This window comes from Callospermophilus lateralis, chromosome 13 (assembly GCF_048772815.1).
Source record: "Callospermophilus lateralis isolate mCalLat2 chromosome 13, mCalLat2.hap1, whole genome shotgun sequence".
NCBI classification, from domain to species: Eukaryota; Metazoa; Chordata; class Mammalia; order Rodentia; family Sciuridae; genus Callospermophilus; species Callospermophilus lateralis.
The window spans coordinates 51383869-51408118 of record NC_135317.1 but is presented as its reverse complement, the minus strand read 5'-3'; the positions used below and the strand labels follow the sequence as shown (position 1 = coordinate 51408118).

The following is a 24250-nucleotide window of genomic DNA, read 5'->3' as shown; positions in this document are numbered from 1 at the left end:
ACAAATATCTGCTTATCTGCACTCCTTCATTTTGTGTATAAGCAATATTTCACTTGGATTCAGGCATAAGTAGCAGTCAAGTCCTGCAACTAGGAAACAGCACATATACAAGGAAATATGTCCTTAAAAGACACGTCAATAACTATATAGAGGGACATATATACATCTCACACATCAAAACATATGTCATTTGTTTTACCCCTTTGATATTGCTGGAGAAAAGCCTGCAATTTTAAATAACCAACTGCTTCACCAAATAATGATATAAAAATCTACAGGTAAGTTTTAGAGTTGTACTAAAAAAACACATTAAGTTGTATTTTTCCCAACAGTTTTAAGGCACAATGCTCCCCTTGCATTGACAAAACTGTATGAAGATGAGCTTGCTTTCATGTTACCTTTTACTATGGAGTTGAATTCTTGTCCAGTAAAGAGGCTTCATTGGCCGACAAGGCTCTATTGGTTGCTTCCTACTCCCTCTGTCCTGATTCATCCCTAATCCAAACAAGCCAGTTGGCAATGGAGGAGGAAGAAACCCACACACTTGTGGTGTTGGTAAAGTGCTACTCCCAACTTGTGGGGAGAGTGAAGGCCCAGACCCAGTGAGCAGAGGGGGTGGGGGAGGTGGGGGGATCCCTGTCCCAGGAGGTGGAGGAGGAGGGGCTGGAGCTGGTGGAATTCCCATACCCAGCAAAGGAGGAGGTTGGGGAATACCAACTCCAGGAAGAGGGGGAGGAGGAGGTATTCCCACTCCAGGAAGAGGAGGGGGAGGAGGTATTCCCATTCCAGGAAGGGTTGGGGGAGGAGGTATACCAGGAAGAGGAGGGGGAGGGGGTATTCCCATTCCAGGAAGGGGTGGGGGAGGAGGTATACCAGGAAGAGGAGGGGGAGGGGGTATTCCCACTCCAGGGAGGGGAGGAGGTGGAGGTATTCCAGAAAGAGAAGGAGGAAGAGGTATTCCCATTCCAGGAAGAGGAGGAGGGGGAGGTATTCCTACTCCAGGAAGAGGAGGAGGGGGTGGTATTCCCACTCCAGGGAGAGGAGGAGGAGGGGGTATTCCCACTCCAGGGAGAGGAGGAGGAGGGGGAATTCCCACTCCAGGAAGAGGGGGAGGAGGAGGTATTCCAGGAAGAGGAGGGGGAGGGGGTATTCCCACGCCAGGGAGAGGGGGAGGAGGAGGTATTCCCATATCAGGTAGAGGAGGGGGGGGAGGTATTCCCACTCCAGGAAGAGAAGGAGCAGGAGTGGGAGGCAGCATTTCAGTACCAGGCAGAGGGGGAGGTAGGGGAACTGCTACACTGGGCAGAGGAGGCACTGTCACATCAGGGAGAGGGGGAGGTGATGGAGTTGCCATGCCCAGGCTAGGCATGGAGGTAGAAGATTCTGTGCAAGGCAGAGGTGGTGGGGGTGGAATATTACAGCTGTTTCCAAAGGAGGAGAAAACAGAGTGTTCATGGCTGGTTTCAAACTCAGTATGAAAAGAAGGATCGGACAACTGTGACCCAGGCTGCCCCTGACTATCAGAACATGGAAGGGATGAAGGTGGTAGAGGCTGTGATACACTCGGCGTGGACTGATGGGCCTCAAGCTGTACTGATATTCGCCTTGGAGACACAATCAAAGAAATCTCAGAACAAAATTTTGTCTGAGGTCCAGAAGGTGACATTGGAACAGCTGACTCTCCACTTTCAGCCCCAGGTGGGCATGGAGGACCTTCTGGCAGTGCCTTCACAGATGGTAGTGTTAGTATTCCACCCTCCTCTGTTGGGGAAGTCTGTATAGATTTTGCCTCTAAAATCCTTTGAGGTTGCATATCCTTTCCTACTAATCTTAAAGTTTCCAGGCAGACATCTTCTGAAGATGTCACTCCATTCTCGGCCCCTTGATGGCTGCTGGCCACCTCGGTGTCCAGGACAGGGTACTGCTTTTCTAGTTCAGCTATTTTGGTCCTCAGATCTTCGATGGTTTGTTCCAGTTGCTGAATTACATTTGCCTGTCCTTCAGACTTCATATCCAAAATTTCCTGAGGGACAACAAGTACAGATTACAGTTAGATAGAAAATTAGGAAAAAACCCAAACATCAAAAGAAGAAATGTAGAATTAAAACAAAATTGTATTTGTTGGTTGTAATACTTCCAAAGAGATACCTCCACAGAAACACAAGATTTTATAGTAGTTTATACACATTACTATATGATCCTAAGGTCCTTATATGTCTCATCTTCTAATGTCACTAAGAACAATAGATGACTAGGAGTAGGAACAAAAATGAGTGACAGTTATTTCTAAGTTAGGTCTATCTCTTTCCTGCCCAAGAACATTTGCTGTTAGGCTAGTCCCTGAAGACATTTCTGAAGTAATCCTGAGTTTTAAAGGCAATCACTATCTTTTAAAAGTAGTTACGAATAAGTCTCTAATGAGAGAATGTGAAGTACTTTTGATATGGGCACACACTTTATGAGCATGTGTCATACCACTTATATCATGTTTACTGAAATTTTAAAGCTTTACCCAAGGCATTTCAAAAAGTGATAATTGATGGTTCTTCACGATTTATAAAGATGGACACTTTATTTTTTTTCTTTGCTTTTTCAGTATAAAAGATTGAAAGCAGTGATTTTTTTTTTTTTTTCCCACTGAGCTACATCCCAGCTCTTTCTATTTTGAAACAGGTCCTCCCTCCTACTTCAGCCTCCTGAGTCTCCAGAATTACAGGTATGTGCCACCATGCCTAGCATGATGGACATTTAGGCAAAAATTTAAGTGTTACATTATATTTACATGTAAGTATAGGTATTCATACACACACACACACACACCCCTCAAGGTCCAGGGAGAGGAGGAGGAGGGGGTATTCCCACTCCAGGGAGAGTGCAGACAAATGTGCAGACAAAAGAGCAGAGTTTGATAAATTGTGCTGTAAATTTTCCATTGTAAAGGAAATTACTAGAATAAACAATGTTTTATACCCTGTTTGCTCACTATACATAATTCCATTCACCAATTATGATGCTGGTACATATGACAAGTAATTAAAAGAAAATGCTAGCATTAAAATTCATCCTAATAAGAGTATGACTAGTCCTTTGTTACAATGGGTTAATTAAATGTATAGATTATCTTCATTTTTCAAGCACACCTTAAAAGTAACCTTCAATTACAAATCAATAATTCTTGAATTATCCTGGTATATAATTATGGTTCTCTTTTTCCCATAAATTATTGTTATATAAAAAAGGTTAATTGATGAATGGCATACAAGAAGTAGATTCTGGAACAGTTTTCCAAAACTCTATTTTTATTTATTTTATTTTTTAAAATTTTTATTGGTGCATATTAATTATACATAATGGCATATTTATACAAGTGCATAACACGATTTAATCAATTTCATTGCCCAGTACCTCTCCTTGTCCTCTCCTTTTCCCCATGCCCATGCCTGGATGCCTTCCACTACCTTAAATGCCTCCCTTCCATTTTCAAGAGATCTCTTTCATTGTTGTTCCTTTTTCTTTTTTTCCCCCTCTAATTTCTACAAATAAAAGAAACCATATGACACTTGTTTTTTCCAAAACTGTATTTTTAAATGATATTATATAGGCCAGTTCTTTTCCATCACAGATCTGAATATCATAAAAAGCATTATAAAAATTTGGGACAGTTAGCAAAACAAAACAAAACAAATTCATAAAGAAGAAAGTGATCCTTAAGTCATAATGGCCTAGCATAGTAGAAATTATTACACACTTTTTTTCTATATGGATTTATACTTCCACAGTCACAGGCAGCTACTCCAACACAGCATCCATAGCTAGTTACAACAAATGTCATAGTAACAGTGACTGGGAAGATATCTTGAATTTTTAATTATAATTTACATAGTCAGTTGGCAAAAGATTAAGGAGAATCCTGTTATAAATGAAAACTGGAACCAGAAAAATACCTGAATAGGGATTCATCATGACATGACTACAACCATCTTGAGTCATAACCACCATGATCACTCCTGAGTAACATTGGTATGTTTTCCCCCTTGTAGCCTCCCAGCATACTATAAATACACAAAACCATTAGAGTGGTATGTAGAGTTTTATGACCAGACCCTTGTGCCAGGAATGTCCCTGACTCTTTGGTATTAGAGTGAGATAAACCAGGTACATGTAGGCTTAGATGAAGCCATTTGGGTCCTGACCAATATACACATCCTTACTGCTGACCCAAATCAAGGGGATTCACTGATTGTGCTGCCTCACAGGACCATGTTTCTATTAGTAAGTTCCCAATAAACTATACTCTGTGTAATTCTGGATCTGTCCATATCCTTCAGTCTCACAGTACCTGGGGCTATTTCTTATACACTGGGATTGGGTTGTTCAGAACAACCCAATCCCAGTGTATAATCCCAGTGTCTAGACAATTTGGTTGTTATGTTAGACGGGTTCTCCCAAAAAAACTATTTTCATAGACTCTCTTATAGCCAGGTTCAACCAATTAAGTGTAGTCACACAGGGTTTTAGAAAGTGGAATGAGGTGAGAACCATGTCCTTTGTGCTTTGGTTGTTCTGTTGAGAGTAAAGATCTGAAAATTTGAAGCTTCTCTGGAACAACATTCCAATGTTCACTCTCCAATTTGCAATAATAACCTCAAAGGTCTTAGCTTTCCTGTTAGACCATGTTTCAAAATCTATAAAAGTTTTAGCTTAGAAGTAGATCCTTTAAATTTTCCAACCTTTCCATGAAACACTTTATTTATGTAGTAAACACTTCTGTTTAATACACCTAACATATTTTTTGGTTCCTGCAACAAAGCATGATCAGGTCCCAATATTTCAGAACAAATTGTGAAAAAAAAGAATTTTTTTCCTAAGCAAGTGTATCAGATTTAAAAAATATATTTTATAATAATTGCATGCATTTATAAATTCTTAGAGTTAAAATAATTTTCCACATAAATTTTTTGGACAAAACTACATGGTACTATTGTGAAAAGATGGTCATTTTTTGGTAATATCTGAGAACTTCATCAATCTTCTTAAAGGCCTTTGGCAATCATGATGTGTAAACTTACCTTTAAAAAAACATATCTGTTATATAATAATCCTTACTATATTTGCCAACTAAGCTAGGTGATCATGAATCCATTATATAACATGTGATGCAAATCCTCCATCATCACCTTTCCTGATTTTAAGAAATCCTACAAATTCTGCAAGACTAGCAATGTTTCCTTACATCTGTATTTGCATCATGTGTCTTCAAACACCCTATCATCGACAAGTTCACTCTGATAAAACTAAAGCATGGTGGATAGTAATAGATGGCCTATGTTAAATGGGGAGGGATTCAGGATTGGACCTAATTTTATAAGTGGTCAATTTATTATTTTGTGTGCATTGTCTATTTTCCTTATTTTTTTTAAACAAGGAGATAATTAAGGGCACTTAGCTAATAAAAAGTTGATAAAATAAGAATTTGATATACTCTATCAGTTTCAAAAGTTTTCAAATATGGGCTGGGGTTGTGGCTCAGTGGCAGAGCACTTGCCTAGCATGTATGAGGCACTGAGTTCAATTCTCAGCACCGGATATAAATAAATAAAGGTCTAGTAACAACTAAAAAAAAAAAAAAATTAAAAGTTTTCAAGAATAAGATACAATAAGATCCAGAACTAAGAAATGGCAGGGGGGCTGAGGATGTGGCTCAAGCGGTAGCGCGCTCGCCTGGCATGCGTGCGGCCCGGGTTCGATCCTCAGCACCACATACAAAAACAAAGATGTTGTGCCTGCCGATAACTGAAAAATAAATATTAAAATTCTCTCTCTCTCTCCTCTCTCACTCTCTCTTTAAAAAAAAAAAAAAGAAATGGCAGAGGAAATAGTGATAAGAAAATAAAATTCCAGAACTGAGTCTATAATAAATAAGGCCATAATAGCCAGGTGGTTCCAGTAAGGTGGTAGAGTCCAATAATTTTTTAAGATAATAATATGTTAATATATAATAATAACAGATAGCAGAGACAAAAGTAGGAATTTTTATATAGATAATATTTTATACAGTTTTTTAATAGAGAACATGGGAGAAAATTTGGGATAAGACTATTTGCTTCTTACATTATTCCCATTGTACAAAGAAAAAACAAAATAAAAAAAAATTGCTAGACTCTTCATTCCCCTCTATGACTGTAAAATCCTAGTCCTGATTCAATGTTACAATTTTCTTCTTCCATTCCAGGAAGCAGAGCAATTAATTAATGTTCATCTCAAACCTTAACTGACTAGCCTATAAAATAAAGCCAGCCAGCCACTATTACAGAATAGCCAAATATATGTAGGATTTTTTATTCCTGAATTTAGCTAAGAGTCATGAAAGACTCTTATCTGGCCTTCCTTACAGATTCACAGTGTCAGAGCGGACTTTCTATAGTGCTCTCTGGAGAAGGCTTGCCTTGCTTGTCAGCAGTTAAGGGGTGATTTCTCTCTGTGTTTTTAGTTTTGTTGTTGTTCATTTTTAGGGATTTATAAAGAAATTTACATGGTAAATACTGGTCATTATTAAGAAAAAAGATTTTCTATTCTTTGGTCAGTTAAGCAAACATCTTCCTCCTAGGATCCACAGGAAGTGAAGTGAAGATCTGTCTTCAGGGCCACCCACTGACAAAGCTCTAATTTAATCTCTAAGAGATTGACAGGCAGTCTGTGGTCCACAGAAAGCCCTCAATTTAGGAGCCTGCTCTCCTGTGTCCAGTGTCTGGAACTTAATTTTCTATCTCTTTTTTATTTTCATTTATTTATTTATTTGATCTTCTATCTCTTCAGGATACAAATAGATGGAGGCCTATCAGATTCTCACAGGACTTGACATTGGAGAAACACACTTATTATCTCTAGACTTCTATATTTTTCAAAAAAGCATTACCAGAAACTGTACAACACTATCTCATGTTAATGGTTCTTATTATCAAAAGTTAAGTATTTTTTTAAAAAAGGAAAGGAAAACCAATATTGGCAATTTTTGCATAGAACATATATAATGGAGGAAAGATAAACCTATTTTTAGTCAACACACTAACTAATGTATTTTATGTAACGCCAATTTTAAGATTATTTGTATTTAAAACTATTGTTTCAAAACCCTCAATCATTAAAAGTGGTAGAGTATTCCATCTATTTTGGATCAACAATTATATACAATAAGTCAGCCAAAATTCTTCCATTCCTGTATAATCTTACATGTGGGTGGTGATGGTGAGTTCTTATAAATTGTTTGAACACTTGCATATCACAAAATACAAATTGCCATTGAAAAATAAAATGTTCACCAAAAACATTTTTCCAAATGCAAGATTATCTGATTCCCAGAAAAAAGAAAACATTACTGTAACATTAAGGTTACAACTGTCAAAAAGAAAGCCAAGATATACTCAAGTAAAGTTTTTGCTGAAAAGTTAATTTGCTCATCTTTGAAACTTTATTATGTTTATTATGTAAGCAGGATACTTTCAGAACCTAAAATATAAAAACTGCTTATTGGTAAGTTACCACTGTAATAATCTCTTTAGTAAGTTTTGATAGGAGATATGTAATTCATTTTCTACCATTCTTAGATTTTAAGTTCTGCTAAATTCTAATAATATATTACCAGAAAGCTAGGGGACTGTATAAAATAGATTAGGGCACATCTATAAATAGGCATCCTAATCTTCACAGAAGCATATAAACTCTATTTGTTATGTTCTACATTCTGAACCAATCTAAGGTTCTGGAACAAACCAATAAACCAATACATGATAGACATGATTCTATAGAAAAAAAAAATCCAGATTTTAAAATATGATTATGCACATATGTAAAGTACAATTTCAAATCTGAAGTGAAATTTCAAGAAAGGCTTAAGTATTAGAACATATGGTAAGTTATAAATAACTTATTTAAGGTTTCTTAAAGTAGAACATATTATAAAAAAGAAAAGCTTCACACAGAGAGGGCTCAAATGGCATCTATGAATCTTGATAAGGAAACCAAAAATGAATTATTGAAGATCAAAATTTTTTGAGCTGAAATGAATATGAATAACTCCTCCAGATCCTTTACTACATAAAAGAGAAATTTGATGTGAAAAGGAGGAAGATAAATTAAAAATCATAATTGGTCACATTACTTTTAGCATAATTATTGATAAACAGATTGATATAAAGGTTAAAGGAATCATCATTAGTCAATAACCTCAGTGGGAGTAATAAACAATGTGTCTGGGAAAGAGGATCAGGAAAAGATGAAATAGGGCTGGGGCTACAGCTCAGTGACAGAGCACTTGCCTAGCATGTGTGAGGCACTAGGTTTGATCCTTAGCACCACATAAAAGTAACAAATAAAATAAAGGCATTCTGAAATTTGGAAAGCAGTATGGAGATTTCTTGGAAAGCTGGGAATGGAACCACCATTTGACCCAGCTATTCCCCTTCTAGGACTATACTCAAAAGACCTAAAAAGAGCATACTACAGGGACACAGCCACATCAATGTTTATAGCAGCACAATTCACAATAGCTAGACTGTGGAACCAAACTAGATGTCCTTCAATAGATGAATGGATTTTAAAAATGTGGCATTTATACACAATGGAATATTACTCAGCACTAAAAAATAACAAGATCATTTGCAGGGAAATGGAAGGCACTGGAGCAGATTATGCTAAGTGAAGTTATCCAATCCCTAAAAAACAAATGCCGAATGTCTTCTCTGATATAAGGGGGGTGTCTCAAAATGGGATAGGGAGGAAGAGCATGAGAAGAAGATTACCACTAAATAGGGAAGAGAGGTGGGAGGGAAAAGGAGGGAGAAGGGGAGTTGCATGGACAATGGAAGGAGAACCTCATTGTTATACAGAATACATGTATGATGTTGTGATGAGAAAAAAGAAAAAAAATGTGTGTCACATTAGATTGGATAGAGAGAAGTGATGGGAGGGGAGGGGAGGGGAAAGGGGGATAGAAAGGGCAACAGAATAGACATTATGATTGCTGTATGTATATAGGTGACTGTATGACCGATGTGATTCTGCAATCTGTACAATCAGAAAAATGAGAAATTATACCCCAATTGATTCAAATGTATGAATTGCCAGAACATTGTAATGTCATGTGTAGCTAATAAAAATAATAATAAAAAGAATAAAGGCATTCTATCCATCTGCAACTACTAAATAAATAAGAAAAGGTGAAATAAATAGTAAAGGAAAGGAACTTGGTGTTTTTGTTCCCTCTTTCATCTTCTAAATTTTCTCTTCAGTTATTTGATGTGGCATTGTGGCACAGTTATGGATCATACTCTAAAACAATATATGTCTTAATTTTCCCAAATAGTGCAAAGAAGAAAACAATATTTTACTACAGTTTCACTTTCCTCTAGTGGTCTATGGGTGTAAAGTGCAGCTCCATTTTTCACCTCCTAATCACCTTTCCTGTGTTAACACCCAACTATTCTCAAAGGTCATTAAAAAAAAAAAAAAAAAAAAAAAAAAAAAAGCACTTCCTAAAGAACAAAGCTTAGAGAAAATCAAATGGAATGAATTAGGAACATTAGCCAGAGTGGTGGAGCTGCTGCCTTATAATTTTAACCCTGGCTATTATAAAGAATCAAAGACTACTAACACTTCTGCCTTCTTAAAACCCTCTCTTCTCTTGGCTTCTACAATTTTACACTCCTCTTTTCCCATTCTTCTCTGTTCCCTTCTCTGGATTTTTGGGGGAAGAGGTGAAGACTGTCCTTAGTCTGCTGTCTTCTCTAAATACACTGAAAGGCCTCATCAGATTCTGCATCTGTAATTTCTCATCATTGCAAATTTTTCTTTTTTTTTTATCAGTTTAGTTAGGCTTGCTAACATCTTTAAACCATTTCTTTAAATCTTTATCTCTTAAACCAGTTTCCAGTGGATGTCAATGTTTCTGGTGCAGAGACTGCTTTTAGAAGGACAGGCTAATTTATACTCTACAGAGTTACTGACCCCATTGGTAGTCTTTCTTTCTTTTTTTTTTCTTTTTCTTTTTCTTTTTGGTGCTGGGGATTAAATCCAGGGCCTTTCGCATGTGCACTCTACCAACTGAACTATATCCCCAACCACCCCCAGTGGCAGTCTTTGCTTGCTATTTTTCCTATATCACACCAACACATTAGTTGAGATTCTCATCACCACACAGATAGGGTTGGAAGTTTAATAGTTGGTCCTCCTAAATGGCTCTACTGTCCCTCTTCCTATCAGTATTACATTTCCTGGCCAAGTAATTGTTCCTTAAATATTAACCCATCATTATACTTACTTGTTCAAACACCCATAGCTCCTGCCTTCTGAGCACAAGATACGTTAAATTCTCTACTTGATTTATAAGGTTATAGCCTATAACATTTGGATACCCCATACCCAGTCAGCCCACTGCAGATAGATGCCATGAAGATTAAATAAGATACAGTCAATCATGGTAGTCCCATTAGTTATGAATAAAGTAACTGCAAACACTGAAGTAATCAATACTGAACTCCTGCTCCTACAGGAAACACAGGGTTAGATTCCTACAAACATTTGGTTAAATTTTTGTCACCTAATCAGAATATAACCCTGACTTCATGTGTGTTCCTGCTGAAAGACACCTTATTTAATACCTACTGCTGATCCATTAATATGGAATTGATGGCTAGCCTCACAGTAACTTATGCTGGAACAGAGCTCATCTGACCTGCATTTTCTCCATAAGGCACATCATAGCCTTCCTGCTCTTAGGAACACCAGATGGCTCTTAAGCACTAAGATTGGGAACCATTTTAAACAGAGAAATCACCAGGCAAAAATATAAAAAGGTAAAAAACATGACATTAAAATAGACCACAAAAAGATACTTGTTTACAGAATAAAACTGAAATAAGAAAGCAGAGCTTCCCCTTGCTCAATATATATAGTTGAGAGACTAAAAGTTTTAATATTCTGTGTATGTTTGCAAGTGACTATGAAAGTACCACATGAATATTGTTTTGAGGAATACAATAAATTTTAGCAAGTAAGTGAGTTTGCAATACACAACTGACAAATAATGATTGACTATATTACGAAAGCAATTTTTAAATACACAGAATATTGCTCAGATAACAATATTAAAATATGCTAATATGTTGAGTGTTTACTAAGTGCCAGAATCTCTACAAAGCACTTTATATAAATGAATGCATTTAAAACCCACCAAAACCCTAAGAGATAGGAATTGTTATTATGCCCATTTTATACATGAGGAAACTAAGGCACAGAGTAAAACAATTTCCCTGAAAAGCATAATAAATCTCATAACAACTCTAATACTAACATTTCATTAGCAGTTCTACTAAATTTCTTCTATGGTTTGAATATGCCCCCCACCAAAAAAAAATCATGTGTTGAAAACCTGATCCACAGTTAAAATAATTAAATACTTCCAAAAATGGTAATTTGGAGGGAATTAAGATTGGATGAGATCGTGAGGGAAGAGGCCACCATGATGCTAGTAGTGTCTTTATTAAAGGAAGACTGAGCTAGCGCACTTGCTCTGTCCCTTGAAATGTTGTACTCTGCCATGTTGTGAAGTAATCAGTTTTGAACTTTTGTTCCTACAGGAAACACAGGGTTAAATTCCTGTAAACCTTTGGTTAAATTTTTGTCAACTAATCAGAGAATAACCCTGACTTCATGTTGTGGTATGGTAAGAAGGTCCTCAACAAATGCTGGTGCCACACTCTTGGATTTTCCAGCTGCCAAAACTGTGAGCTCTATTCTTCAGAAATTACCCAGTCTATAATATTCCATTTTTTGTAGAAACAGAAAACAGATGAAGAAAAATTCTGACAAAGATTCTCTCCTTCATAACTCCAGCCAGATCTCTGACACCTCTTCTTGACTAGGCCTCAACCGTGGCCTACAAAGACTTGAACAAACACTATCATACTGTCCAACAGCTCAAGACCATACACCCACTTAGAGTGCCTACATAAGAAAACTCAAGACTACCAAAAAAATTTATTGTTTATTTTACCAGCACCTGGAGATAGGAACTCTATTTCCTGGTCTCTGGGGGAAAGAAAGGATCCTAACTTCAATAACTGCCGTTAGCAGACACTGCTGATCTAATCCTTTTACACTAATGAGCCCCTTGTAATTTTCACTTCCTTGACTCTCCTGAGTCTCCTCACACTCTTCTCCCTGTTTCACCATTTTCCCTTTAAAATGCTGTCACCTCTACAAATTGAAGTTGAGTTCAGCTCACAACAAACTGGTTTCCCTGTTGCAATAGCTACTACAGAGTAATATCTGACCTTACCATCTTTACTAGTATCTGGTTTTGTTTATCTTTGACAGTTCCTCAGTTACAAGTGGAATAACTGGAATTTATACCCAGGCAAACTGGTCCAAAGCTCACATTCTCAACCACTATCGCATGAATATAAGCAAATTTTCTACCACTCCCCAAGATGCACACTCTGCTCTCTCTCACCAGGTCTCTCATATGTTTACTCTTTCATCAAACATTTTCTGTGATCCCCATAATGTCAGATCCTGTGTTAGACATGGGAGGGACAAAGAAAGTACTAATCGTCTTATCCTTAAAGAATTTAATTGTATATTTAATGATCATTGAAAAAGGAGATAAATTATAGGGTGTCATAGAATGCAAACATGAAGAGCCTATGGACTGAGGCTCCTCAGGTAATATGTCAAAGAGGAAGTCAAATTTGATGAGTTTAGGTTAAGTAATAAAAATTATGTAAATTAAAATAGGGGAAGTATGAGTGTGGAAGAAACACATACATATAGACGAATACAAAGGACTCTTAAATTTCAAAAATCTAGGGTATTTTAAAGGCTGGAATAAGCCCAACAAGAGGAAATAGTGAATGATCAGGCAAAGACAGGATGGCAAGAGAAAACCCTATCTATCAAGCTCAGGAGTCTGTATTTTTTCTCAAAAACGATGAGTGGTCCATGAATGAAATCTAAAAAGATATTAGACATCAGTGAATTTGAATTTTTAGGAAGATAACTCTGGAGGCATTGTGGAAGAGAGATTAGACAGGATTAAGACTCAAAGTAAGAAGACCTGTCAAGAGACTGCTGTAGCAATCAGTGGGCTCTGGGCTCTCCAAGGGCTGTCAGGATGCATAGAGAAGGCCAAGAGGCTGAAAGCAAGCTGTCTCTCACATCACCTGGATTACTGCCCCTCCTACCTCAACACCACTGCCTTACCTTTACTCTCTTCTCCCTCCTGAAATACTCTTATTCCTCCACCTGCCCAAAATAAGGAGTTGATCAAAGAAACTGTCCTTATAGTTTCTCAAAAACTTTCCCATTTATTTTAAGTTCCGTAATACAAATACACTACATATCGTAGCAGAATTACCTTACATCTTGCATATCATTTCAAGTACAAAGAAGAGATATATCCCTTTAACTTAACTGCTTAATAACTGGGACATTGTCTTGTAATACCTTGTATTTCTCTCAATATCTACCACAAATATTTTGCATACAGTACGTCAGCAAATATTTGATAAGGGATAAACATTCTATATAGTCAGTTTTCTACTGCTATGACATAATACCTGAGAAAAACAACATAAAGGAGGAAAGATTTACTTTGAATAGTTCCAGAGGTTTCAGTCCATAGTACCTTGGCCTCATTGCTGTGGGCCTGTAGTGAAGCAGAGCATTATGGAGGGGAGGGTGTGTTAGAGCAAATCTATGGCTCACGGGAACCAGAAAATAGAGAGAAAGAAAAGAAGGGACGGAGACAAGATATAGTCCCCTTCAAAATTGTCCCACCTCCTACAGTTTCCACCACCCTCACAATAGTACATTCAGCTACAAATCCCATCAAAGCTTAATCCATGGATGAGGTTAGAACACTTACAAAGTACTTATTAAACATCTTAGAATGAATGATTCGACATTGAGGTGGACTGTAAGAATGGCTAATCCATGGTTTCTAATGTCTCGCCTCCTAAGCCCTATTTTTCTTACTCTGGTTTATATTTTTGTTATTTACTTATCTTGTGAATTGTTTCATTGATTTGTAATCCTTGTAAGTTCATATAGGTCAAATAGCCCTCATCCAAAATGCTTGGGATCAGAAGTGTTGGGATTTCCAGTTTTTTGTTGTTTTTGTTGTTTTTCATTTTGAAGTATTTGCATACATTAAATAAGATATCTTAGGAATGTGACCCAAGTCTAAATGTGAAATTCATTAGTTTCATATATAACTTGTACACATAGCATGAAGGCACTTTTTACAATATTTTTAATAATTTTGCACATCACACAAAGTTTCATGGTAATGGAATTTTTTTCTACTTGTGTCATCATGCTGGAGCACAAGCAGTTTCAGATTCTGAAGCATTTTGGGTTAGAGATGGTAGATTAACCTATATAACTTTTCCTTTAGAGATGGGAAGGACCTTGCATTAAACAATATTTTTTTATTCCTAACTCTTCCATATGTCCATTGCATTCTATCCTAATTCAAATGACGCCTTGCTTTTGTAAGTATCCATCACCATTTCTTCAGAATTACTTTCGCCTCACACCTTTCTTTTAATCTGAAGTCCTTTACTTTTCAAATTTTTTCTGTGCCAAGACACTTTCTATGCCAAGACACATGATCTTTCAGGTACAATCAATTAAGTTCTCCACATCAATTTCCTCTCTTTCCTTTATTTGTTCCTAAATTAAGATACTTCTGAAAAACTAATAAATTGTACAGAGAGGCCATTGTATAAAGAGCACTATATTGATACTTTAAGAAAATCCAATGGAAAATAATTTTTAATTCAAGTAAATTTGTAATTGAATTGGGTAATAAGGGGCCCCTCTAGGGCTGATGGGAAAGGAATATAGTTCTGACACTTGAGAACTTATTAGCATATAAACTGTTCAACATATATAAGATAGTCCTTATATGTTTCTTTCTGTTTGTCATAAATGTGGCTATTCATTACTAATAAATATTGTAATTTAACTTTTAATTATCTGATATTATCAATCATTACCTACAGCTAGAGTGTTTAAAAATCAAAATTTTTTATTCTGTTTACCTTTCAAGTGATCTATTAACATTAGAAAGATAAAGAGTTTTAGGAAAATGCTTCAAAATAAAAATTTTGTATATAATTTCAAGAACAAAAAATAAGTTAAACCTTATGACAACCAGTTAAAGCATGCTATGTACACCAATATTTAACTTGAAGCAAACATTTTTAGACAAAATAATTGACACTTAACTATTTATAATCCTTTAGAGTATAAAAGGATTTAATATTTCAAATACCAAAGGATAAGAGAATATTGAAAGTCCTATTTCAGTTAATGACATAATTCTTTGAACAATACAGATTTTTCAGACTTGTTTTTTTTTCATGCAGATATTGAGCTCTCAGAATTATTAACTACAGGGAGAGAATAAAAGTCAAAATTCATTTAATAAATTCCAATGAGCTTCAGTTGAGAGAACACATGCCTTGAACACACATCTGAAGAAAAACCTAAAAGATGCTTTCCAACTCTGCTGCAGAGCTGACCAAGCAGTCCTGGGGATCTCATTCTGACCACAGAACACTGCAGGCAGTACCAGATGGACCAGCAAACCTGCAATATTTATTATTCATATAGAGCAAACAGGCCTAAATCCTTACTTCCTTTTGCAGTGGTAATTTACAAAGATACAGAGCTGCCATCTAGTGACTAAAAAGAAAAAAAGCAAGGTGCTTAACGTGAAGAATCACAAAGCCTTTTTTTAAAAAAAAAAAGCAATAAAACACTAAATTTAGTAAAACTATCACAATTTAGCACATCGAACTTCCAAATGTATAGGTAAACTAATATACCTATATGTATCTATAATGTATCTTGACATCTAATTCTTATTAATAATAGAGCTTAAAATTAATAGGACAACAAAATTAATGTCTCATCTCCTCCATCTAATGGTTCTGGAATAAAATAATACTAAATAGTCATAGGGTGCTTTGCAAGTATGAGTTTTTATCATTGTAGAGGTATAGAATCAAATGCATATGCTCTAATCTTAGTTTTTCCCTTCATCAATTTTGTGGCTTTAGGCAAATTACTGTTACCTCCTATCAACATCACTTTTCTCTATCAGTAAAACAATTATTTTAAAGAAGTATTGTAAGGAATACACAATATAATATAGTAAAATAATAAGTATATAGTAGTAGGTTGATAATTTTAGTTCCTTGTATCATCCTTATGGTCAGTTACTTAGAATTTTATGAAAAGTACATCATGGAAAACGAGCCAGTCCATTTAAAAAAAAAAGCATAACAAGGAGTCAACGTTCACAAAAGTCAGTCATGCCATTGTTACGTTCTTAACCTCAACTTCTTCCAAATATTAACAACTCTTGATTAATTCATAATATTTCCTGACTTCTGGACACTTCATTGTTCAAATAAGGAATATTTATTCAATCTATTTCACCCTTAAGTCTCTGTTTTTAAATCCCCTAGTCCACCAGGTTTTCTGCTTACTGCAATATATTTTACCATAGACCATACCTCAAGGAAAAGAGAAAATCACTAAATAATCTTTCACATAAGCCAAGTGCATCAGCACACGGCTGTAATCTAGCAACTCAGGAGGCTGACACAGAAGGATCCCAGGTTCAAGGCCAGCCTTAGCAAGGCCTTAAGCAATTTAGTAAGACCCTGACTCAAAATAAATAAAAAGTAAAAAACGGATGAGAGCAGGCAAGGTAGCACATACCTGTAATCCCAGCAGCTTGGGAGGCTGAGGCAATAGTATTGCAAGTCAAAGCCAGCCTCAGCAACTTGGTGAGGCCTTAAGCAACTTAGCAAGACCCTGTGTCTAAATAAAATATAAAAAAGGGCTGGGGATGTGGCTCAGAGGTTAAATGCCATTGGGTTCATCCCCAGTAACAATAAATAAATAAATAAATAGGAATGGGGATGTAACTCAGGAATAAAGTACCCTGGGGTTCAATCCCCAGTACCAAAAATAAATAAATAATAATATTCCACATGAGTGTGTATCTTAAGATATTATAACTATAATATTAATATAGAAGACAGTGTTGTACATGTTTTATCATGTTGTTATTACAGAATACTTCTTGTCTAGGTTCTCTCTGGCAGTATCATATACAACAAAGAATTCAGTGAAGTATCACTTAAACATAAAATTTAGAAAAATTTAACATTTTCTTTCGGGTAACAATTTAACCATGACTACCTTAACAACAACAAAAAGCTCAAAAAATAATGAGATGATGTGTTAAAGGCATTCTTTTTTCTTAGTTTTACTGAATTTACTATTTCTCTTTTCCCTCTTTTTAGCTTTATCTAATTCACTTTCAGTTAGATTGTAGTTAATTAAATAACCCATCAGCTGAGTCCACCATGCCTCTCCAAGTGCCCCCAGGTTGATGTATGTCCCTTCACTGGCAAAAACAAATAAGCTGAAAAAACTTGATTACACTGCCCTTACAAGCAGATTTGCTTTTAATTATAATAGCACATATGAAGCTGTATTTTTGTGAAACATCATGGACTATTTTCTATGCTAATGTTATGCCTCATTTCTCCTCCAGGGGGAGCACAATTTTCATATATGATGCAAGGCTGCTTCTTCAAATGGAAAGTTAGTTTTTAAAAATTTTTTTCCTTCAATTTTAATTGGTTCAAGTTAGTTACACATAACGCTAGGATTCCTTTTGACAAAATTATACGTGAAATATCATATTCATAATTATAAATACATGAATATCAGTCCCCAGTACTTTCCCTTAGCCTTACTCTTCTCCTTCCTCCTATTTTCTTATTTAGATCGGATTATTCTATTGTTTTTCCCTTATCCCATCCTTCCTCCCTTCCCCTCAATCCCTTTCTTCTACTTCCCTGATCTTTCTTTTATTTTGATGGAATCCCCCCAAACAAATCCTTGTTTTTTCTCTCTCTTTCATTTTATACTAGATTCCATATATCAGAAAAAAACATTCAACCTTTGACTTTCTGGGATTAGCTTATTTCACTTAGCAAATAGACTCTAAATTTAGGCTTTTAAGAGTTTTAAAGGATGAACAATTCTTTAATTTACAGAGAATGGCACTGTCCCAGATCCTCTACATATGTCATTACATAGTAACCAGAAACAGATCTGGGTGTAGAACACAGGTATGAGTACTCTTTTTTCTTACTAGACCGCACTCAACATAACAGAACAAACATCCCCTTTACTGTTGATTTCTAACAGCACTAAGTTATTTTCAGAAGCATAACTGGACAAAAGTATAAATAAATTAAACCAAAAAATTTATATATAAAATATCAACTACTATACATAATTATTGTTCCACAAAAATATTATCTTCCTTGCCATTTTTTTTTAAATAATAAGTCCATTTAAGCACAAGAAAAAAAAAAAAGACAAAACTTTTAGCTTCTTCTGTAACAGAAAAAAGCACCATGGATTTAAACAGATACTAAATAATATTTTTTGCACCAAAGCAATTTAAAAACTTAAGAGGCTGGGAATGTAGCTTGTGGTAGATTGCTTGCCTAGCCTATACAAGGGCCTGAATCCCACTCCCACCACCAAGGGGGGAAAAAGTCTTATTTGATTTTAGAAAAGCTCTGAAAGATTAAAGAAAGTATCCGATGGACTCTTCAGCCAGGCCCATCTCAGAAGAGAAGTCTCCTAAAGTGGCCAGATTTTCCTGCTGGAGACAGCTGTTGTTGGGCCCAGCTCTTTGGCTGGATATAGAATGATGTAGCTTCTGAAAAACTTGTACTCAGTTCCACTTCAAGGCCGATTTTCCATGAAAAACACAAATAAAAGAAAATATCCCCTTCTGCCTGACCAGTTCCCCTAAAGGCTTAGGGGAACAAGGACAACCCAGCCAGCAGAGCAGATTGGAAGATAAATCACAGAGCCTGTCATGATTTTAAGATAAATGAGATAAACATTTGACATCCTAATAAGATCTCCTTACCTGCTGGGCAGCATCTGAACTTTTTTCCGAAGTTTCCAAAATAGCAGATTGAGATTCTGGATTGGAAAGGAAGCAAGCAGTCAATATCTTTAAAAAATATATATTCTTAGTCAAAAAATTAAAAATTTCAGTAAAATATATCTTTAACCATAAGTACTAAAACTATTCAGTCTCTCTTCCAAATATATTAATGGATTATGAGAATACGACTATATGCAGCATATAACACATATAATGACAAACACTCATGTCATTCATTATTTTTAAAAATTAGAATGGTCCTTCTCTGCACATCAATCACAGTTATTTTTCTCAGTGCTAATCTCTATATTGTTGTCTAGGAGTCCTGACTAAGATGTTTACTTATATTAGTCACTTAGTTAAAATTCATCCATAATGGAAGCCACCTCAATCTTGAAGGATGGGATCTCAAAAGCCTTATCTAACTGTTGACATATTATCTTCTGACTTCAGTGAGAGATAATAAATGCTGTTATTGAAGCACTGAGTAATAAGGGATTCTGAAGAAATATTGTCATTTGAAATTCTATGAGACTGCAAATTCATCACACTGGAAAACAAAAGAAATAACCACACTGGGAATTTTGTTTAAGCTAAGGGGAACTTTCTTCTAAGTGAAGTCTGAATGCAACTTAAAAACTTAAAAATAAAGCTGGGCATGGTGGTGCATTCCTGTAATCCCAGTGACTTTTGAGGCTGAAGCAAGAGGATTCCAAGTTTGAAGTCAGCCTCAGTAACTTAGGCCCTGTCTCAAAATTAAAAAAATAAAAAGGACTAAGGATGTAGTTCAGTGGTAAAGTGCCCCAGGGTTCAATCCCTAGTACCAAAAATAAATACATAAATAAATTTAAAAATTAAAAGGGGCTTTAGGAGTTCCCAATGCCTGAAAACCACTAATCTCATCCACCCTCTGTATTTTAAGATGAGAATCCCCAGCAGTTAACACAAGCAGTTGGTGGTAGGATGAAGACTAAAGGTTATGTCTCTTGCCTATCACATTGCTCCCCCTGACTGACAGACCAGATACAGGACACAAAGGATAGCAGGCACTTTTCACAATCATGTTGACATTCCCAATTCAATAGCATTGTAACTGAAGCATGTGACAATGCAACAGAAAAATTTAAAAGTACTTAGTATTTAAACAGATAACATACCATTAAGCTCACTGAACATTTTCATTGTGCTCAGATTAATATCACCATATTAAGACAGGTCCATAGGCCTTGTTTGATCTGCCCATGATACCTAACAGGTTTAACTACCTTTGCCTTTCTCCCTTGCTCACTATGCTCCAGCCACCTGGGCAAGCTTGCCATTCTCTAATATACCAGTGATTCCCTACTCCACCGGGTCTCCAAAGACACAGCAGCTATTCTCTAAAGCCCAGAGTGCTCATTCTTCTTCAAGATATCTGCATGCCCTGCTTCCTTGACCCCGTCCCTCAGGACTTTGCTCCAGCCTCCTGGAGTGATCTATTTAAAGTAGCAACCCCCTACCCCCTAACATTCCCTATTCCCAGTCTTTACTTTCTCCAAAACATGGACCATCACATCCTACATTCCACAATTTACTTGATGTGCCTACTTATTATCTCTCATATCCCACTGGAACATAAGCTCCATGAAAGTAGCGACTTGTGTCAAAATTGTTCCTCTATCATATTCCAAAACATCTAGAATAGTACCTGGCACATAGCAGTTGCTTAAAATATTTACTAAGTAATTATAGGAATGAATAAGAGAATAAGTGAAAGATCAAAAGAATGATCAAGATATGAAACTGGGTGCCACCATGAAAAGTTGGGTGAGCTGGGTAGGGAAAGAGAGAATAAGGATTTTACAAGAGGTAGCAAAGATACTTGCCTTGCCTTTGGCTACTTTTTGAACTTTAGCTAAGTCGTTTTTCAAAACAAAATCATTGAGAAAAGCTTGAAGTAGTCACCAATAGATGTTATGGTGACAGCAGAACATAAACAAGTAGACTTAAAATACAACCATAATTCCAGACAACATTGTTTCACTGAGCCAATAAAAAACACTTAGAATTCAACACCAGAGTTCACCAAATTTGAATAAAGATCTTTAATATCAAAGCTAGTCAACAGCTAAATCCCAAATCTGGAAGACTCTTATGTTTTATTACTTCCAAATCCTCCCAAATAATAGATTGAAGATAAATCCTGCCTTGGTACACATGGGGGAAACTTTCTTTTCTTGTTGTTTCTATTTTGATAGCCCCAGAACAGTCAAGTGATCTCCTGGTAGTTCTTTACATTAGAAATGCATACCATGGGCCAGGCACAGTGGCACACACCCGTAATCCCAGCTGCTCGGGAGGCTGAGGCAGGTGGATTGTGAGTTCAATGTCAGCCTCAGCAAAAAGTGAGGGGCTAAGCAACTCAGTGAGACCCTGTCTTTAAATAAAATACAAATTAGGGTTGGGGCTGGGGCTTACTAGTAAAGTGGCCCTGAGTTCAATTCCTGGTACCCACAAAAAAGAAAGAAAGAAAGGAAGAAAGGAAGAAAGGAAGAAAGGAAGAAAGGAAGAAAGGAAGAAAGGAAGAAAGAAAGAAAGAAAGAAAGAAAGAAAGAAAAGAAAAGAAAAGAAAAGAAAAGAAAAGAAAAGAAAAGAAAAGAAAAGAAAAGAAAAGAAAAAGAAAAAGAAATGCATACAGTCTTCATAGCTTTTTTTTCTATAGTTTATGACCTGGTAATCTGGCCCCCAAAACAAACTTCTGACTCTGGTGATCAATAAGAACAGTGCAGTTTATCAGAACAATGTATTAGAAAACAATACTTACTATAAATGTTATCAAGCATTCTGAATACCTATGCCCAAATTCCCAGTTTTCCTCCAGTCCAATAGCTACTTGAATGGAATTTATTCTCCTATGCTAACCTTTATCCCTTTCACTGTTCTCTTCATTTCCTTGAAGCCATGTGTTCACATATTTAAGAAAAATTTATATCTCAAAATTCTCTCTTCAAAATCAGAAGCTGGAATGTAGGAAATTTAGAGCATCAGGATTTTGAGAAGAAAAAAGATGCATGGAATAACTCTACTGCAAAATAAAGGGTAAGTGAATGAACACAGCTAAGAAATAAAAATATGAAAGGGAAGGAAATGATAGAGAATAAAAGAGAAAAAATATGGTAAAGAAGGCATAGGAAGAAAAAAAATAAAGAAAGCTCAAGAAATGGTAAAAGTAAAAGAAAGGTTGGCATGGTAGGAACAAATAAATGAACTGGCTTCCTGAGTAAGGTCTCAACACTAGAATCTCCATGCAGGTAGAGTTGAGAACTCAGTTTTATCTTAACACTCATAGGGGTCCCTGGATGAAAGTGATCAACTCTCACATAAACCAATGTACTTGTTACCAACAGTCTACTCCTCCCAGGAGCCAGGGCACTTTCCAGAATTGCCTTAAAAATAAGAAGTCTTAAGCAGGTTTACACACAAGCATTCTCTGCTGCAAATAGTCCCTCTATTCTATATTTTATCTTTTGATTAAGTGAGACGCTCAGAGGGGTAGAACACTATCAATTTACCCTTGGTCCTTAACAGAATTCCCACAAATGTGTGTTAAAGCATTTAACCAGCTCTGAGACTGATAGGCCATCTTTACTAAATATTCATCGAGTAGAGTTGTTCTTTTCATAGAATAACTCAGTGAGAGGGCTATACAAAAACTGCCACCATCTTCACTCACCCTTTTGAAAATTTAAGAAACTAAATGTTTTGTTTTGTTTTGTTTTTAAATCACTATGAAACAAAAAGGGAGACAGAAATTCCTGACAGAACTTTAAATATTATATTTTTTTAAAAAGTTACTTCATACAACTCTGAGCATAATCTAAAATTCTGGGATACATACAATTCCAATATTTTCAGTAGGAATTTCTTTATCATAAAATAAGCCCATCACTCATAAAACAAAACATATGAGTTTCATATTTGTAGAGATATCAATAAGGTAATGAATAAGATATACATCTTTGATAAAAAAGGAAAATAAAAATTTCCCCTTTCAACTATATCAACTATGCCTTCTTAAAAAAAAATAAGAAGTCTTAAGCAGGTTTACATTTTAAGTAAAAATACTTTTACTTAAATTTACTTTATATAATTTACTTAACATAAAATTTACTTAAATGTAAATTTCTAAATATATATAAAATTATTAAATTCAGCTTCTCTAATGGTATACATCAATTTGATTCAAATCTAGTAAATTTTATTGAAAGAAAATTCACTAAACTTCATTTAAACAGCATGCCTTATGATTGGTTTACTTAATGAATGGTATATGTTTTCAATCTGATATACTATGTCCTCGAGAAATGAAAATGGAGTTAAACATTTAAATTTTCCTAAATGGAATAAAACTTATGTTCTGCTTACTTATTTATTTAATAGCATGAATCTGCTCCTCACTGTCAACAAAAGATATCCACACCCAGAATTCAGCTAGCTAAAGAGAAATTTGTTCAGTTTTACTGGCCCCTAAATATACACACATATTCATGCATGTGCAAACACACAAGCATTCTCTGCTGGAAACAGTCCCTCTAGTCTGTATTTTATCTTTTGATTAAGTGAGACACTCAGAGGGATAGAACACTATCGATTTACCCTTGGTCCTTTACAGAATTCCCACAAATATGTGTTAAAGCATTTAGACAAAACATGTAAATGAATTATATTACTACAATTGCATTACATCACACAAAATCTCTTAGGGACCATCAGAAGCATGTGGGGGTGGGGGGATATTAGAGGCCATCAAAATTGTGTGTCTCTGAGAAACTGTTGTTTTCAATCTCATGGACATTGAGGATCATACAGAATTGTTCATATTTCCCTTTCTTCTCTGATAAATTTCCAAGCACCTTTAAAATAAACTGTAGGAATTTCTAAGATACATTTCAGTGTTCTAGTTTAACTCCACTTCATTTTATTGTTCTATCCTAAATTCCTTTTAGTTGATACATTTCTTTATAATCTTTTTAGACAATAATTTCTTTATAATCTTTTTAGATAATCTATTTATAAGCTGCTCAAATCCTTTGTAGAGCAAAGGTGAGTTACAATTCATCCAGCCAGCACAGAAACAGACTTTTTTTTTTTTTTTAAGGATATCTTCAGAAATTTTTCTGTCTTATTTCTACCAGATCATCTTCCATACAATTT

General features: G+C 35.7%; 1 protein-coding gene across 1 annotated transcript in view; it reads right to left on the bottom strand.

Annotated features, from left to right (window-relative positions):
- The window catches only part of Fmn2 (formin 2), a 359014-nt gene that overhangs the window by 243307 nt on the left and 91457 nt on the right, over positions 1 to 24250 (bottom strand). Inside the window, exon 4 of the mRNA XM_076832359.1 lies at positions 19037 to 19092. Within this exon, the coding sequence (XP_076688474.1) occupies positions 19037 to 19092 (56 nt within the window). The remainder of the gene's footprint in view (positions 1 to 19036; positions 19093 to 24250) is intronic.